The 20,046-nt window shown below is 42.4% G+C and overlaps 1 protein-coding gene across 2 annotated transcripts in view; it reads left to right on the forward strand.

Annotated features, from left to right (window-relative positions):
- Positions 1-16,090, forward strand: part of LOC109959382 (SH2 domain-containing protein 4A) — an 18,981-nt gene extending 2,891 nt beyond the window's left edge. The window contains exons 3-8 of one of the 2 annotated variants that reach the window (XM_020598672.1): positions 3,067-3,211; positions 3,340-3,442; positions 6,783-6,824; positions 6,921-6,962; positions 8,356-8,647; positions 14,919-16,090. In XM_020598672.1, the coding sequence (XP_020454328.1) occupies positions 3,067-3,211; positions 3,340-3,442; positions 6,783-6,824; positions 6,921-6,962; positions 8,356-8,647; positions 14,919-15,142 (848 nt within the window). In that variant the 3' untranslated portion in view covers positions 15,143-16,090. The remainder of the gene's footprint in view (positions 1-3,066; positions 3,212-3,339; positions 3,443-6,782; positions 6,825-6,920; positions 6,963-8,355; positions 8,648-14,918) is intronic. The other variant, XM_020598673.1, reaches the window with a different exon arrangement.
- The last annotated feature ends 3,956 nt before the right edge of the window (positions 16,091-20,046 follow it).

Below are 20,046 nucleotides of genomic sequence, written 5' to 3' on the forward strand. Positions count from 1 at the left end.
TCATCAACTATGACACCTAGAAATTTAATTTCATATACTCGTTCTATATTAGCTCCCCCAATTTTCAATTGAAGTTCATTATCTAGTCTACGATTCCCAAATACCATAAATTTAGTTTTATCCAAATTCAGAGATACTATATTACTGTCCCATCATCACCAACTCAGTTTGATTAACTCTTCTTCTTCCTGTTTTATTTATTTTTTTTTTTAGTGGGTGTAGCTTCAAGTTTTCTTCTTTCAAACAAAGCTTTTGGCAGAAAACCATCTTTAAAGATTATCAGTCAAGATGTTTGTCTAGTGCGCTGTGACTTGCCTGATACAAAGTTACAAAGCTCAGAGACTGTAGAAGCATGTGTGACAGACATCCTATGTCAGTGGATACATACTGTCGTTACTGTAGCTCATGTACTCCGTCATCTCAACCGCTGTCTGCCTACGCTGGCACAGCATTTACCTGAAGTCCATTTTGTATAAAGTTTCCTAAAATACAAACCTGGGCAAACAAACACCAGCTGCCTCACATTCTTGTATCTGATGTACAGTAGTAGGAGATAACAATGCTGACATGCTTGTATGACACAGTATACGGATCATTTACAACTCAGTAAAGTGAAATTCTATTTATATCCTAAATCCTAAACAATTACAACAGATTGATGATGTTGGTGGGTTAATGTTAACATCACACTCACAGACAATGTTAATATTTAGAAATGCAAAGTAAAAAGAGTGGCCCCCTGGCTGTATTGTGAGCTAAAAGTACCTAATAACTTTGAATGTTTGTGTTAGGTGTGCGTCTGTGTTCACAAGCATGTGTTTTGGTTTCAGGCTCTCAATTAGTCACCTTGTTCCCAGTACCACACACACTGTGAGCCCAAAGTGCATCGGAGAAGAATATTCACTGTGGCAGAGACGTCACTCATGTCTGGAGCTTGTGTTTGATGGAAAACAGATGTCAGACAAAAATACTGGCCTTAGTTGAGAAAAAACAAACCCCCTCATGGGTAACGTGAATGGTCAGCGTGTTTATCAGGCAGTGGCTTCTGTTCAAACGTCATAGTCGGAGTCAACAGCTTACATGCAGCGCTGACGCAGAACAAAACAACCAGAAACTAAAGAGGTTCTGTCTGTCCCGAAACTGGTTTGACTACAGAATCTTGCCCTTCTGCATTTTCTCTTTGGTGGGAGTGAGTTCTACTAAGAAATGCATTGTATAATGACTGTGACATAACAAAGTGCTCTATTTTTATATTCTTAAGATGAACTCCTAGATGCCAGTGCAGACTACAGAGGAAGACAGCTGTTGCCGTAAACCCACTGACATAGGGATGTGATTTGACTAGTCTTGGCTAATAACAAAACACTGTCCACTGTGGTGCAAAATGAGGAAACGGTGCTCTTTCTATCTCTTAATGACCAAAGCAGCCATCCTTAGGAGGCTGAATAGACTGTGTATTGAGATCTCACTGTGCCAACTCTTCTCTACACAGGCTCCTCGACTGTAGTACAAAGGAAATGGTGGATAGCTTGTGAGTCTGTGTAAAAATAGGAAGTGAGTCAAGACTCAGTCTTTCAAACAATTACCAGGGAGTGAAACAGGAAGCATGCAGGAAATGTATGTGTTTAAACAACAAAGAGGGGCTTTGATTTGAACTGGATGGTGTTGTGGGAGAGCTCATCTAAGCCGGCATTGTTGTTAGCTGTTAGCCTTTTCTGATCATGGGACTTTTATTGCGGTTGAGCGGGCTTTATGGTAATTGGTCTTGACGTACTCTATGACTGTATGCTGGCATACAGTATTTGTGTGCATTTTTGTTGTAGGGTGACTGGTGACATTCACATGAGGCAGAAAAACAAACTGCACGGCCCAGTGTAGAGAGTTTGATGCTCAACTTTATTCAAATTGGTAACCTTGATCTTGTAATTCAGATATGGAACATCTCTTTCGCCTTTTTAAATTTCTGTCCTTCCGTTTTACAAGGCAGTGCACCACACTATTGCAGCCTACATTTGAAATCAGGTTTGAATGGTCCCGATAGTCAGCTGACATGACTCATCTCACGTTTCACAGCTTTCTGTGAAGGCTGTTAGTTTGTTTTCCTGGTGTGGTTAGTCAACTTAGTGTACCCTGCTGGAATGTGATCCACAGGGCAGACTAGCAAAACCGGTTCACTATAAAAGCAGGTCATCCTGTTTCCAACCCAACAAGCACTCACTCATAAGTTTGGCTTTGTGCTTCCAAACTTATGAGCACTCAATGTCTTCACAAAGACAGACAGATAAGGAGAAGCCACTACAGTATATCTCATTTATTGCTATTTCTTGGCTTAGGAATTGGGATATGCTTAAAGGTAGGAATTACAGTAAAATATGTTTTATGTCAGAATTAGGGAAGATAAAGGAATTAATACAGTTTACTTTACTGTAGGGCCCCAAAACAGTTTACACACTCATATTGTGGGGACTTGGCTGTCCCCAGGTGCTGGTTCCCACTGTGTAAATCGCTGACGACTTAGGTTAAGGATAGGAGTAGTGTTAGGTTATAGACATGGTCAAATTTAGGGTAAGTCTCTAGGAAATTACTGTAGGTTTATGTAAATTCCCCACAAGGAAGGAAAACAAATGTGTGTGAATGGATAGGCCGAGAGGAACAGGGTTTTCCCGTCAGCTCTGTTTTTACCATAAGTATGAAGCTCCTGCCTTGTACATTTGTGACGTGCTGCTAGGGCCCTGCCAGTGGCTCCTCCTGTCTGTCTGTAAACCAAAACAGCAACTTCAGCTTATCGGATACACTGCTGATGAGTTTATTCCAGAATGACTAGAGTTAAAACTGATTATCTCAGAGATAATTCTGATAATTCAAGAAATAATTCAAAATAATTGCTTACAAAGAATGAGCAAGGTTATTATTCCATCATATTCTGGTTTCACTTTTCATTTCTTGAGTCTTACTTTGAATAAAGGCTTTTTGTATATTTAGAAACACTTTCAAACAATGCCATCATGTTTTAAAAGCCTGTTAACTCATAGTTTGTATTTGCACGTGTGTGTGTGTTTTCGACAGCCAACTGTAAGCGTGTGAGCTGGCAGCTCGGCCGGGATGGAGATGTGGCAGTCATTGTGATCGGGGAGGTGGACGAGCTGAGGTCCAAATTCATCTATACAGGATTTGAAGAAGAGAAGGAACCGACTCTTCAGAACAATGCATAGTAATAAACGTTTGTAGTAGAAACCAAATACAAGTTTCTTAAATGACAGGCTCTGAGCAACAGTGTCTCCATGTACTGTACTTTATATACAGTATAAAGAGATATGATGTGGCCTGATTGTCTTACAGCCTTCAAACTATCCTGAAGAGCGGAAATATCACAGAACCTGTGAAACCAGAGAGAGAGAATGTCCTGTCTAATACACAACCTGGAATCTCACTGAATTTAAAGGTACTGTATGTGGCTGTTTTTGTTATTGTTGTAGTTGTTGTTTCTTGTTTGTGGCCCTAGGGAATCAAATCATGTTGTCTCTCATAGTGATTCTCAAGCTGGGGAGCAAAAATGATTTAGATGATGAAAATTTCTGCCATATGAAATGTCTCTCAGGCTGTTTTAATCAAACAAAACAACCCAATAATGATATATAAAGGCTGATTTGTTATAAATATAAAAAGATTGAGAAGCACTGTCAGAGCATCTTATACCAAGTCACATAATATCCCATTGTTCTTTAATCTTTGCTTTTTTAACTACAATTTCAAGCATACTGTAACACTTCCATCACTTCCCTTACCTGCAGTGCAGTTTGTTTGATTTGATTTGATTTGATTTATTCTTTCAAGCATGTAAAGACAGTTGATATGTCAACACACATAATTTTACACATATCCAACAAATGCTAATCCAATATCAATTTGCTTATACCTAGTACATGCTTGAATGGAGTAGGAAGAAGTCAGACTTATCCAGTCCTACCCCATGAATACAGCAGACAAGAAGGATCTAATGGTACTTACTGATCTCTGGTCAGGTTCAGGTGATGAGCCCTTCTCTGCAATTCTTCTCCTGTAAGACAGAGTCCAGAATTATTTCTGAAAAACAGTTGCTATTTTTAAAAACATATCATCATGTTTAATGTTAATATCATAAAGCACAGACCACACAATTCCTCCTGAACTCCACATTTTTAAAACCTAAATTCCTTAGATTTCTCTAGATCTTACAGTGATACTTCTCTGTCAGCAACAAAGTGCATTTAAATTACGATTTTACTACATATCATCTCATAATACTGAGGAATAGTGAGAGTGATGAGTACATGAACTTATTCTTCAGGTGGCACAACAAAATCCATTGCGACCAACATTGGGGTTTGCTAAATCTACTGTATGGCAACTGTGTCAAGTTTCACTTTTCTGTAGTATATGAAACAAGATCTGAAATTCATTCATATGACTCAAGTGCCTATTTTGAGACGTACTGAATCGAAGAGTAATATATGATGTGTCGCTACCTCCTTGCTAACAGGGCACTCATCTCCTCCATGAGCCCTCCTCCTCCAGGCAGAGGGCCGTTGCCTCTGGCTTCAGATTTGGCCCCTCCAGCCCCTGGCATGGCTGCTGCCAGAGCGGCCGCCGCCTAAGTGGAACGAAATTTATTGGATATTTCAAACTTTTTTAACAAATAAAAAACTGAATAATTGGGCGTGCAAAATTATTCAGCCCCTTTACTTTCAGTGCAGCAAACTCTCTCCAGAAGTTCAGTGAGGATCTCTGAATGATCCAATGTTGACCTAAATGACTAATGATGATAAATAGAATCCACCTGTGTGTAATCAAGTCTCCGTATAAATGCACCTGCACTGTGATAGTCTCAGAGGTCTGTTTAAAGCGCAGAGAGCATCATGAAGAACAAGGAACACACCAGGCAGGTCCGAGATACTGTTGTGGAGAAGTTTAAAGCCGGATTTGGATACAAAAAGATTTCCCAAGCTTTAAACATCCCAAGGAGCACTGTGCAAGTGATAATATTGAAATGGAAGGAGTATCAGACCACTGCAAATCTACCAAGACCTGGCCGTCCCTCTAAACTTTCAGCTCATACAAGGAGAAGACTGATCAGAGATGCAGCCAAGAGGCCCATGATCACTCTGGATGAACTGCAGAGATCTACAGCTGAGGTGGGAGACTCTGTCCATAGGACAACAATCAGTCGTATACTGCACAAATCTGGCCTTTATGGAAGAGTGGCAAGAAGAAAGCCATTTCTTAAAGATATCCATAAAAAGTGTCGTTTAAAGTTTGCCACAAGCCACCTGGGAGACGCACCAAACATGTGGAAGAAGGTGCTCTGGTCAGATGAAACCAAAATCGAACTTTTTGGCAACAATGCAAAACGTTATGTTTGGCGTAAAAGCAACACAGCTCATCACCTTGAACACACCATCCCCACTGTCAAACATGGTGGTGGCAGCATCATGTTTTGGGCCTGCTTTTCTTCAGCAGGGACAGGGAAGATGGTTAAAATTGATGGGAAGATGGATGGAGCCAAATACAGGACCATTCTGGAAGGAAACCTGATGGAGTCTGCAAAAGACCTGAGACTGGGATGGAGATTTGTCTTCCAACAAGACAATGATCCAAAACATAAAGCAAAATCTACAATGGAATGGTTCACAAATAAACATATCCAGGTGTTAGAATGGCCAAGTCAAAGTCCAGACCTGAATCCAATCGAGAATCTGTGGAAAGAACTGACAACTGCTGTTCACAAACGCTCTCCATCCAACCTCACTGAGCTCGAGCTGTTTTGCAAGGAGGCATGGGCAAAAATTTCAGTCTCTCGATGTGCAAAACTGATAGAGACATACCCCAAGTGACTTACAGCTGTAATCGCAGCAAAAGGTGGCGCTACAACGTATTAACTTAAGGGGGTTGAATAATTTTGCACGCCCAATTTTTCAGTTTTTTTATTTGTTAAAAAAGTTTGAAATATCCAATAAATTTCGTTCCACTTCATGATTGTGTCCCACTTGTTGTTGATTCTTCACAAAAAATTACAGTTTTATATCTTTATGTTTGAAGCCTGAAATGTGGCAAAAGGTCGCAAAGTTCAAGGGGGCCGAATACTTTCGCAAGGCACTGTATGCATATTACTATCACACCATTTCTTTATCTTCTCAAGTTCCTGTGAAACCTGTCCAGAGAGTTGCTGTAGGTTTTCACCCGATATATAAAAACTTTCAGTTAGGGTTTTGAGCATAGCAGGTGAAAATGGAACAAGTCTTCCCCATTAAATAGCTCTCTCTGTTAAATGTAGCCTCTATTTTGTGACAAAAATAAGCGCTCACTGTGAATAATTTCTGGGGTGGTGATATCTTGGGTGTGTGCATTTTGTGTGCACAGTTGGCGATGTGTGAGCTGTTGATTTTGTAGTTGTGGGTGGGGGGCTGGGAGGGTGCCTCCTTTTTTCACGCTATCTTAAAAAGAGATTTGCTGTGTTGCCATGGCAACCCTGCACACGCTGAGCTGTAGTGAACTGGGGTGGACGGTCTCATCTGGTCTGACCACGATGGTTCTCTGATCCAAATCTGCACACTGCTCACTCAGTGGAATTATGAGCATCCCAGCTAGTCCCTGGTTCTCCTGCACTCACATTACCAGACCCACTGAGCATTAACTTGTTTTAACTCTTAACTAAGTTTTAAGCTCATTCAGATAACTGCAGTGACACAAAGTTAAGGAGGAAGTGACACCTCTAATATCATCTAACTTGGCACTGTCTTTCCCAGCAGGGGAAATGTGAGGAGATGAGCACTTTACTCCCTCTGGCGGTGAGTTGCAGCAATTACCTCCTATAACTGAGCTGTGTGCTCTCGGGTTGCATCATGGCCTGTAACACTCATGCAATGTCTTTGTTAAACCCACAGGTGTCAGTGAGTGAGTGCTCATTACCTCCAGCAGCAGAAAAGGTATTTGTGAATTTCAATAATTGCTGAGAAATTGTTCTGTATTGTTCTCGTATTTCAGTATTAGCTTTTAAAACATTCTAGTGCTCTTAGAATACATTCTAGACGTTTTATTTAAAACAAAGAATAGTTTATTTTCTATTGTCAGACACATTTTAAAACAGAGGTTCCAAGCAAGGTGTGATTAACAGCATAGTGATTCACAGTTTAGCTCTTTGAAATGTGGCTTTAGATTGCCTGCGTGTCTCCTCATGGCGTTCCCACCCTCTGTGAGTAACAGGAAATGGTGGTTAGGCCAGCTGTCCTTTCACTCCCAGCCTCTATGCAGATCATCTTTCTCCCAGCATTCTCTCTCTCTGCGCTTGGGCTCGTCTGTGCTGCCGCACCCCTCATAGCTCTCTCCGGGGAACAGCTGAACTGAACTGTCCTCCCACTGGCTCCCTCATCACTCCAGTCTTGGGTTGTCTGGGGGAGTAGGCTCTCTATCTCCCCTTGCTTTCTTTCTTTTTCTGTTTATGTGCAAGCAAATGTATGTGTGCGTGTGTGTGCAGGTGACCCGAGCTGTGAGAAAGGCTGAATCACTGAGGCAAGGCAGGATTTCTGGACTGCCCTAGAACAGATGGTTGATGAACTTGATCAGGGAATTAAAACACCAGAGATAGAGAGTGCGTCAGTCGCAGATGGATGGGATTGTGGGATAGTCTCCTGAGGTTTGGACGCGTGAGCTCTCCTCTGTTCTCAGTTTTTCCCTTTTCCCTCTTTGCCACAGAAGGAAATGTCTCTCCCTCACTTCTCATATCTAGACTCTTTATATCACAGGCCCCAACACATCTCTGGCCAACCCATGTTGATGTGGCAATGAACATCAACACCTTAGAAGGTTCGCCCTGTTCGACAGCCAAGAATTCACAACCTAAGCCTTCCCTTAGGAGAGTCATTATTTTGTTGAATGCATTATTTGCAGTTTGAATGATTTGCTCCTGGAAACAGGAAAAGGGGGCTGGTTTGGTGCTGCAGATGCACTGTAGCGGTGGCTGTTGCTAGTGCTGCTGCGGGTTTTCTCCAGTTGATTTAGTGAGGGAAGGAGTCAGTCTGTGAGAGGAGGAGAGGGAGAGATTGTTGATTAAGAAGGCGTAGATCAGGAAGGAAGATTAGCGAGGCAGCTTGATTTTCAAGTCACCTTATAATTTTCTCTCCACACGTTCTTAAACTCGTAATCAGTGGTCATAGTTCTGTGTGTTTCATTAGGGTGCAGTGTAGTCAATGGACAGCTATAATTTGGTGAACCATTTATCCAATGATTTAATCAAACATGACAGTAATTCCACTGTATGTGAATTAGCTGTCAATACTGATCGCACTCTCCTGTCTTCTTTTGTCACTCTTCCCTCTACAGCCCGAGGTGGTGTCACCCAGTGTGACTGAGGAGAAGTTGTTTCTTCAGTCCTCCATCTGCTCCAGGCCTCCCATGAGAACTAGTGCTGTCAAAGTGAGACCGGCTTCTGCAAATCCGGCACCAGGCTCTGTCAACACGAGACACGACCTTGCAAATCTGAGGCTGCTCTCTGCCCAATCACTCCTTTCCTCCAGCCGCACTGTCAAAATAGACTCTGGAACAACAACAACCACCAAAAGTGGGCTGCAGTCACAGGAGCCTCAGAAGCCCCAGGTGTCATATGGTGATAAAGGTAAGTGTGACTAACATCATGAGTAAGGGTACGAGTTGAATCTAATGTCAGAATAAACAGATGAAAAAAATGTATTATTAAGCATTTGTTGGTTGGTTATTGTTCACAGTATAACTAAAAAAGTAATGAATGGATTTGGATTACATTAATTGGAGGTAAGGTATGGCGCACATGAGAATCCATGAGGTTTTGGTGCTGACCTGGACCATCATGCGGATCCAGGAATTTTTTTAAAGGAATCTTCACTATTGTGAGATAGGACCAATTTCAGAATTTTGGTTCTGAGCACAAAAATTGCTCAATAACATCCACATAAAATCTACCACACATCAATATATGAATATATCAAACTAATAATGAAATCAATGTGATTCCAAATGCTAGCTGTAAGTGAGGGTCAAACTATTATCAAATATTGCTATTAGGTGTAATGGCATTTTGGGGAAACTGCCTTGGCAGAGGTTTGTGCTCTCTGAGTGCTGCTCTCCTTTAATTCACAGATGTGGATGACAAACTGAGTCTACAGTATTGTAAATACCTTACATGACAATGTCCACAACAAGACAGCCCTTTTCCACTGCTTCTTCTCTGAGAGTAATAATGGCAGTGGAGAGCTGAGCAGGACCAGTATGAACAAAGCTCATAGTAGATAGGCTTCTCAGTGCTGCAGCAAGGAAGAAGGATTTATTTCCCCAAACCTAATGTGCTGGCCAAATAGTGCCTCAGCCCGCTGAAATCTTTATGGACTGGCAGAGTAAAAAGCAGCTAGCCTGGGGGTGGGTGGGGGGGGGTTACTGAGATTTGTGTCATGGTACCACATCACCCCTGCACACCTGCTTGGTTGGTAGATTCTGTATTGTAATGGCAGTGAAACTGTCAATAAACTCTCTAGACTGCACTGATATGCATGGTTGTTTAACCAAATGAAGTCTGATGCTAGTGCACAGTGATCGCTGTCCACTGATCACTGACCCATTAGAGAACTATTTAATAATGTTTTATGTAATGTGGGCTGTAAAGGAGCAGACCCCCCCCCCCTAAAAGCATCCTGCAGGCGGGAACAAATATTCAGTTCATATCTGTGATGTGAAAATTAAGTTACTTGTTTTGATGATTTATCTGCATTGTTTTGGATATACTAAGAGATGCATGAGAAGCAACACCACCAGTTTATACCTTATGAACTACTCAGTCTTTACTGGAACTTGCGTTGTATTGCTTGTGTTGTCTGGCAGCCTTTGCTGTCATGAAGACAAGTAAGAATGGGTAGCTTGATGGGAAAGTTAATATTAACTGCACCCGTCAAGTGTCACATTTAAACTAGTTTTCACATTTTATTTAGTTTTTCACAAACCAGTGGGATACTGTGGCCCACTGGCTCCTACAGACGTCTAGTCTGGACACAGCACCCAATTTCATAAACTGACCAAACACTCAATCACCATACAGTGATCCAGTTATGCAGAAAAGTGAGAAGTGGGGTGAAGTTAGCACCATCCAGTGGAAAACAACGAGACTGTTGTAAAGAGTCCATTTGGATAGAAAATCTCATCTCCATAAGGTCCCTCTGCTGGAAAAAGTTCATCCTACATCTGAGTTAAGAGATACTGTATATTCATGCACATAAACAGTACCTTGTTCTAAGAACGTGTTTGAGATTTTCTGTTAGGAAACAGCGACAACAAAAGCATTTGCAGGTAGAGCTGAGTGATATCACTCGCACAAAAAGCCAAAGTCATTCTCTCTGTTGTCGATCATAAAGAGAAAAAACACTTCCATATGGACGCAACTGAAATATAAAGGCATCACTGATCTTGATGCAAGAAAACAACTTTTTCATATTTGAACAGTGATTGTGAGAGGTCATTTCCACGGTTACTGTAACTAGTGTAGTTTGAGATGAATGTGGAATCAGATAAATGATCAGGTTAACTTCATACTGTCAGATAAAGTAAGTGTAGACCCCCTGCAGTCTCCCAGTATAATGACACAGTGATGGATAGCTCCTCAAGGTTGAGTGTCTTTGCATTCGTTTGCCTCCAGGTTATCCACCACTTGTTGAAGACGGCAAAATTGACAAAAAGATCAATCCTAAAACTGTTTCTGCAGATTTGTCTCCCTGGCTTTAGTGTCTGGTTCATTGTGAACACTTCTGGTAGTCCATTTTAGATTTTGGAGGAAATCTCACAACAAGCCAGACACAAGAGAGCAAAGAAGCTCCTCACAATGTCGTCAAAAGAAGAGAATACTGGAAATATTTGTGAACTCATGTTCGCACATACCAACTGAGCTAGTCTGAGCTGAACATAGAATATCACAATCAAATCAAATTTCTCGTTTAATGCTGCAAGTAAGAAATCTGTTTGGGCTCAGAGCATTTAAAGTGATTTAGCCGTTGAATCAGGAACAGTTTCACAAAACCAAAAAATACAATTCCAATACATTTTGGTAGCACGGGCGTGTTAATGTTTGTGTGCCTGCGCCCACATTAGTGGCTGGATATGAGATCAGTGGGCAATGCCAGAGCAGCATACAACAGATGAATGGAGGGAAGAGGAAAAAAGGGAAAGGGAAAGGAACAGCTGGTGTGGTGGGAGTTAAGGTGGGCTGAACACAGTGCTGAATAAATGTGTCTTGACTCTGAACAAAAAATACTGACAGTGTCTGTCTTTGACAATGGCAGGAAGCGTGTTCCAAAGGGAGGAGGAGGCAAACTAGGATAAGTCTCATGCTTCAGCTGTTTTCTTTTAAATGGGAGTAATGACAAGGATTTCTGCATCCTGTGAGCAGTGACTGTGGCCCACGCAATATTTGTAGAAGATGAAATTAATAATCTGCCGTCATGCCTTTAGCCACTGAAGAAAGACTAAACTTGTTGTGACCTCCTGAGTATTACACTTGAGAACTTAGAATAGTGGCAAATAGTAATAGCTGTTTTGGTACAGGGTGAGGTGGTTAGCGCTGTTGCTTCACAGCAAGAAGGTTCTGGGTTTGAGCCCTGGCCGACCCAACGCCTCTCAGTATGGACTTTGCATGTTCTCCCTGTGCCTGCATGGGATCTCTCCGGGTGCTCCAGCTTCCTCCCACAGTCCAAAGACATGCAGCTTTGGTTGACTGGTGACTCTAATAGCCCATAGGAGTGAGCGTGAGAGTGTGTGTGGTTGTTTGTCTCTATGTGTCAACCCTGTTATAGACTGGCAACCTGTCCAGGGTGCACCCCGCCTCTCACCCAATGTCAGCTGGGATCGGCTCCAGCCCCCCGTGACCTTACTCAACATAATTGATATAGATAATGGACAGATGGATGTTTTGTTACACCAGAGAGGACAATAAAAGTTTAAGTATGGTCAAAAAATGTCAGGAATACAACATGCAGAATAAGTAATCAGATTTAGTTTTTAATTTTATTTTTGCAGTTTGAATTGCAGCAGCCAGGATAGCTGAACTTTAGAACTTATTGCTGTATGTTTAAATTTCAACATGTGCATAAATTCCAAGTAATATTTCCCCTAACATTAGCATTAATGTAAGAGGTACAGTAGTCTACAGCTGAACCTAGACATGCAGAAATGTGTTGTGTTAGTGTTTTGTGTGTGTCATGATTTGAGCATATGTTCATGAGCATGAAAGTGTCAGTCTCCAGCAGCTGTCAGTATATGTTCTTTTGTATGTGTGTGTGTGTGTGTGTATGTGTGTGTGTGTGTGTTCATGTGTATAAACCTTTCTCTGTCTGTTGGTCAGCTTTCCTCTTCTCTCTCTTCACCTTCAGAGAGAAGGACACGCATTCCAGTGCTGCTTCCCGACTCTAGCCCTGGGCGACTCTCAGCCAGAGCTGATAAGTGACAGGGGCCCCAGCTACCACGTAGGAGGGCCCCTCCCTTGCTGCTATGCACACACACACACCTCCTCTACTCCCTGCCCCTCAGTCCACAGACATGTTGCTTGGGAATTCTGCCCTCTGCCCTACTTCTGCCCCCCCACATCCCCACCCGAGCACCCCCTCCTCTCTTTCTGCCGGAGATGTGGAGGTCTTTAAAGAGATAGATTAGTCTTTAATTTTTGTGGTAGCCTGGTCAGTGACACTGCTTCCCGCCCCCTCCTCTTTGTCCTCTATGTACATTTACAAGTTGAACTGAGTGTGAAGAGAGGCTTCCAAAGGCTGAAACAACACATTAATCAATCCTGACAAATGATTTAATGTAGAGATCCTCTTTGAAATAGATGTTTTCATATGTAGCTTTAATGACTGTTTCTGCTGACAGAACTAAGCCTGCAGCTGCTGAATAGAGTTTCAGGCAGGTGTGGGGTCTGAGCATTTTTTGGGTGTGTTAAGACAGGTTAGTCAGGTTACTTGTGGGAAGGTATTTGGGTTTTGCTTCAAAACAAATTCTCAGATGGTACATATAGCTACATATATTTATTTTATTTCTTTACAGCAGACCAAGTCCAAAACATCAATTCTCCCTCTCCTTCTCTTTGTCTCTTTGTGTCTTTATTAAGCATTCAACTCAGACCTGCACCAAGGCTCTGAGCTCAAAAAACTCTCTGACCATGAGTGCGTATGTGCCTGTGTATGTGTTTGTGCGTATCTGTGCGTGTGCACTCAGTGCGTGCCTGAATGTGTGTCAGCCTCAATTGCTGGATCCTATCCAAGGTTTCCGTGGTGACCACACAACACAACGAGACAATCAGAGGCAAGCCCACGCAGCGCGGCGAGAGGACATTAGCACAGGAACCGTGGGTCAGAGGGCAGAGGAAGGCAGGGCAAGATAGGAGGGAGAAGAAGATGAAGAGGAAGGTGGAGGGAGGTGTTAGAGCCAGAAGGAGAGGGGCGGGAGAGAGTGAGGGTGAGAAGAGAAAGGGTAGTAAACAACAATAAACAATAACACGAGCTTAAAGGCTACTCCAGGTCTTACACTTTCATGCCTGCAAGACAGCAAGAGCTTTAAAGGTTTCCTCGCCCCAGGAGTGCCTGTGTGGTTTTGGCTGCACCCTACCTCTGTCTGTGTGTGTATGACTGCTATGCTGTGGTTTTAGTCAGAGATGGCTGCATGCGTGACTGGATCTATGAGTAGGAGGGCTGTGCAAGCGTGTATGTTTGTGTGTGTGAGAGAGCATGCACGGACCTGAATGTAACGTGAGATTGTGCGTCTGTCTTTTGAAATTCAGCTGTTAGAGATGGTGTGTACACTTGTGCATGTTTTCACTTTATTTGGTGCGTATGTGTGTGTGAACGTATATGCGTCTGCAAACGTGCACGCTGTTGCTCTCACATATCTCTGTCCCTCGGGGATGGCGCTAAAAATATGTGGCTCCTCAAGCCTTCTGGTGTCTGAGCAGCGTCTGTCTGCTCTCCATTGCTGTCCCTGTGGCCCTCCCTCCCCTTCGTTACTCCTGTTCCCTCTGTTCCTCCCTCAATTACACCCTCTTCCAAGCACAGTACCTCAGCAAATACACACACACACCTACACCCAGCTGTGTCCCTCCTATACTTCTACTGAGAACGACCTCTGCTCAGTCAGTGTGGGATAAAGGGAGGCAAATGAAAATGAGGAAAAATATAGAAAAGAGTGAAGAAAGATTTAGGCACAGTATTTGGAGAACAATCAGGTAACGTTGCAAGGAAGGATTTCTGCTTAGAGGTATATATATATGTTGAATGTATATGTTTCACTGAAAAAAGAATACATCAACTTAGACTGATTTTCACCTGGATTTTATGTTCCTGTGCTCCCATAACGTGTTGCATTTCCTGCTGCAACAAATCTCTGACCATTGTAGTTTACAGTAAACCCTCTTTGACAGGCCCAGCCTTGAAATTCTATTTATAATATAATAAAAATATAATATACAGTGACAGGAAAATGAGAAAAAGTACAAAAAGTTATGATTATGTACTAAAGTCCCTAGTTTATTCAGAATCTTAATGAAGTAGATATTTGTAGTATATACATATATAGTAGATACAGAGAAGAGCAGTTGAAGGAGACTGTGAGATAAATGTCAAATATCCATCCATCCATTTTCTAAACCGCTTAGTCCCAAACGGGGTCATGGGGGGCTGGAGCCAATCCCAGCCAGCTGCGGGCGAGAGGCGGGGTACACCTTGGACAGGTCGCCAGTCCATCGCAGGGCTAAATGTCAAATAATAAAGTTACAAAAAAGCTTTGAAGTATTCTCCAAGCTATATTTTTTAAATGTGGAGTTGTGTATCATTGTTTTTCCCCCATATGTCTGAGTTCCTAAGGAAATCTCATTCTCGTTCTTTCAGATATTGGTGCATCAGAAGAATCTCAGAGGGCTGCCACATTGGATGCCTGGTCACTTGGGAGAAGAGGAACCTTGTCGGGACGTGGCCGAGTGGCTCAGCTGATGAAAGCCTTTAGTACCGAAAACACTACGAACCCCACACAAACCCCTTCTCGTGGTATCAAACCTCCTCTCCCCACCAAGCCTAGTCACTTGCATCTAACGACCACACCTACTGTCAGGTAACCCGTACACACTGAACCACCAGCAGCCACCCAGCTTCATGTGTCCATGCTATTTAAGGAAAGCTACACCGGACACTGTTGGACACCTAATGCAGTGCCTCACCCACTGGGCTAATGGGAAATGGTAATGTTCACGCTGTTGCCACAACTCCCAAAGCACAGCAATGGAAATGCTTGAATGTAATGGTTTCCTTTTATATTTGGATGCTGCAGTACTGTAAACACTCTTTGTGGGAAGGAAGTTCCAAAGCAGTTGATTGCAATTGAATACTCTTTTTGAATAACAAACAATTCTTCTACCTTTCATGTATTTGCCAGGAAATTGATGGCTATCATATGTATTCACTTGTTGTTGATGCTTTCCATTTTGTGTAATGCTGGAAAAACACACTTTCACAAACACACACATTTTTGAGCTCGATTCACAAAGTCTGCACACAGAATATTGTTTACTTACAAATACAATTATTTTCATCACTTATGAAGCGGTTTGCATTAGCTCATGTGCAGACATGTGTGAGGAAGTTATTTTTCTTTTGATTTTTTTTTAACAAAAAAGTGGGGTAGGCTTAATGGGGTGACATTAGGTACAGTTTCCTCCTTCATCTTACTCTCCTCCTTGGGAATAGTATATGGTTGTTTATTTGTCACAATGCAATGAACATCTCCCCCTGCCACCTGGCAGGAGCCTCGCTGCGACCTGGTGTGGACCAATGACAGTGCCAAATGCCTCATCTGTCACTCCCAGTGGATCAAATCCTGGCATGTTGGACAGTCACTGCCAATAATCCAACTCTGAGTTACTTTTCTACATTTTTTCCATATTAGTTTTGATTTGTGTGGGGCTTTTTTTTCCACATTTGCTATACAAAGATGTTTTGTAATGGGATATTTAACACTATTCTCACTTGTAAAATGAGTTACACCTTTATCTTTGGTGTCATGTTTGTATGGTGTGATCAAAGAAACAATAAAATTATGAAACATTTGGTATGTTAAATCTCTTCCTCTGTTTATGTCACTAACTTCTATCTTGTAACTTGCTAGCCCTGATTTGCACAACGCAACCTGCAACACAGGCAGGCTGTACAGTTTGGAACTAGTTCACTGAGAATATGTGTAATTTTTGAATGTCCAGCCACTGCATGCTTCACCAATGCCAATGTAAAATTTTTCATTTGAATTTCAACAGGGCTGCCCACCCACCCTCAAGCTTGTTATTTCCGTGCTCAGACATTTTTTTGCTTAATTTCCAGTAAAAATGCTTTCCAAGCTTGCGAATAACATTTAAATGTTTGCCACTGCCAAAATTATGAGGCATATTTTCACATTTGTATCTGTGATTTCCATTGCAAATTGCAGTTACCTCAGCTAATGTTTGGCAGCTGGCTAATCTGTTTAGAGGAAAATCTCCGCTGTAACAAATAAGCTGAAGAAAACCAACACACCTAAACTGTATACACTGATGCATCACTCAGTGATTAATAATGGTGTGAGAAATGCCTTCTGCTGCTGTAACGTATCTTCATTAACAACATTTAGACAGCAAGCGTTTGTCTCTCATTTATCTGGCAGAATAAAGTCAATTTTATAAATTTCATTTGGTCTTGAGGTGCAATGCACCTGTGTCAAAGGAGCGAAAGGATTAAAGTTTAAATTGATAGAAATTTAAGGCGAGAGTTATATAATTGCAAAATGAAGCATTTCCTACTTGTAGATGGCCCTTCAAAGGAGATATGATGAAAAGCAACATCCATACATATGTGCAAACACATTAACGTGTATACAATCAGATATAGCAAGACAGAGAGAGCAGCGGTGTTTCATGGCACTACAATGGTAACAATAAGCCTGTAATGCAATACCCTGTTACAGTACAGTGGGGTACATCAATCACTGTGTTCTCTACAATAGTCAATTGTGTTGAGATGTTCAGAAGACAGCCGTTCATCAAGACTCTTTCTTTTTTCAGCCAGTTGCATTCATAAACACAAACACAAAGTATCATCATCATCGTTCTATTTAGTATTTTCTTTTTTTTTTATCACAATGAATGGGTAAGTGTTCTCCATCTGGAACCAGATGTGCCTCTGCAGGGGCCTCATATCAGACCCTAAAAGAAGTTCCTCTTTGGCTTTTGTTGTTTTCAAGAACACCTTGTGAAGACAAATGGCTGCCTTGATAAATGTAACTACAGTTGTGAAGCATGTGTGCCTTAACTTGTGTTTTGCCTCACTCTTGCAGAAAAATGTCATAGAAGACAAAGAAGGGGAAATAGTCCCATTGAATGTAATTATTAATGTAGTTGTACATTAATATTAAAAAATGTCAGAGCTCATGCTTCATACAATATATATGTTATTTTGTATTAAACTACTGTTAGTCAATATGGTAGCGTACACAGTAGGTCAAACTTCACTTGTGCTTGATGTACATCTAAAAATGTTTAGAATGTGTAAAAGGTTCCTTGAGTAAAATGCTAACATACCTATTAGCATATGCTAAGACAACTAATTTTGTCTAAGGCTGTTTTAATACAGTTGAAAAAGCACGACTACTGTACACTTGACCTACATGTAGTATCTGTGTCATTTCACTGCTGAAGTCATAAGACTCTGGAGGCAAAGCACGCATTGAAAACAATGTGCTGCTCTCCCACATACACATGGATCTTGTTTTATCTGTGTGGGCACCATTGTCACTATTAGATTGATGTTCACTTGTAAAAGGTGCATTGGACAAAGAGCCTGTAGGAAGCCCACATGTCTCAGTGCACACTGTTTATAATCAAATTTATAGAGGGCTGTCCATCTTGAAGACTTATAGCATACTACATCATGAGACATATAACTGCACACACACTGTAGGTGCTTGTGCAACATGCTGAAAAATGCTGAAGCTGGCAACTGTGCGATACCGCTTAGATCTCTGTATTCCAGTGAGCCCAACAATGGCTCTGGCTGTTCTCTGATGGAGCAGAGACATCGTTGAGCAGTTTCAAGGAGATATCTGTGGCGAGTCCCTTGGTATGCCCCCCACCCCCCACCCCACACACGTCTCCTCTTCATCCACTGAGGCTGGCCGCTGCTGTCGTCAGGGCCCTCCAACGGGAGATTAAAAAAAGAGACAGCTTTTCTCTCCTCACAGCAGAGACGGACGCCTGTTCCTCTCTTTTTTCCCCCCGCCTCACTCACTTCACACCCATAGAGGGGGAAGTGAATGGGGAAGAGAGGGAAAAAAATTGCAGTGTGGAGGAAAGCAAGAAAACTAAACTGTGCTGTGGCGCTCCACCACACCACCAATAACCGCCCCACTCCTTCTCCTCCTCCTCCACCATCAGCCCTATCCACAGCACCCCCAATAGAGAGAGAAAGAGCGAGAGAGGAGAAACGAGAGGGGGGCCGGGGCCATGTGATACGAAGAGCATGTGGGCACAGCTTCACCCCCAGGCAGAATGAACGGGGGCCTGCTGTGTCTCTCCTGCATGATTAATCTGGCTGAGGGGCAGGAGGACTGCCACAGCCCTGCCTGCATTAACTCCCTACTCTCCAGGTCCACATGAAAACACACACACACACACACACACACACCAACTAAAACACCAGCAGTAGACCCATGGTCAGACACAGGTTGATGCGTGTGTGTGAGCAGCTAATAAAGAATAGGGACTGTCACTGAAGTAGATTCCTATTGAGGTATCAGATTCTGGCCCCATTAAGTTTAACTGTGTACGTGTCTTTTGTCAAGGCCTGCATCTCATTGTCATTTATGCACTGACACAACACCAAACTGTGAAGAGCACCATGATGTGACGCCAGTCAGCAGTGTTGGTTTTTAGGTAATTCTGGGTGTCTGTGACTCATCCTCTCATGTGACCTCTGTTTCCCAGGCAACATTGTGGATGTTTGTTGGTGCCGGTCTTGTCTGTTGTGTAATTCATATGGTGCAGATGGTCCAGGAAATGTGGCTTACTACTTACTTCAAAATTCTCCCAGACATAGAGTATCTGGCATGTGATGGTCAAATTTTCAAATCGCCATGACAGCTTCGGAGGGTTGCACAGCAGGCCTGTCATATTGTCTCACAGTATTACACTCAGCTAATGTAGACGTGATACCAGAAAATAATATACAGTATACTGTACTGGTCCCTCCCACAGCTGGAAGGAGTGATTTCTTCCACAGACTGTCCTGGAATGGTCTAGCCCTGAACCACTGTGGTACAGGAAATGTTGCAAGAACTGGGTATTGTGCAACAGTGGAGACCAAGCATCAAAAGGCAGGCAGAGGGTTAACATCCCGCAGTCCACTCCACATTAACTGGAAAGGAGTGAAGTGTCAAGCATGTTTTCACCACAGCGAGACGGTCAAAACTCTACCCCCACCTCCTCCCACTGACCAGTTACACCTCAAACCTCTCACAGCCATGACCAAATTATTTTCCAGCCTCCCGAGATTTGCCATGCCAGACAAAAATCTGCAGAACACGTCTTGATTCACTGAACAAGCAAAGTCAGCTCCTCTTGTCTCTCAATGTCTTTCTGCCACCACCAAGAAAACAGGCCTTCATTTTCACCAACTTGGCCTCTGTTGTGATAACTCTTTGTGTGTTTACTTGACAGATGTGACATGATGCAAACCAAACAAGTTGCCTTTCTGTTTACTTTCTTAATCTAAATAATGATTGTTAAAGTGACCTGTACTGCAAGAATTAAACGAATAAATACAAATACAGGTATACAGGTGTTCTGTTATGAAGCAGTGGAATGAAAGTATTGAATAAGCGACAGAGACGAGGACAGGGAGGAGTATAGGACAGAAAGAGGACTGAGGCTTGGTGATTGAGAGAATAAGTAGAATGAGAGTAGAATGAGAGTGAGGAGAGACAGAACGAAGGAGGGAGAGA

Source organism: Monopterus albus, unplaced genomic scaffold, assembly GCF_001952655.1.
Source record: "Monopterus albus unplaced genomic scaffold, M_albus_1.0 scaffold39.1, whole genome shotgun sequence".
NCBI lineage: Eukaryota > Metazoa > Chordata > Actinopteri > Synbranchiformes > Synbranchidae > Monopterus > Monopterus albus.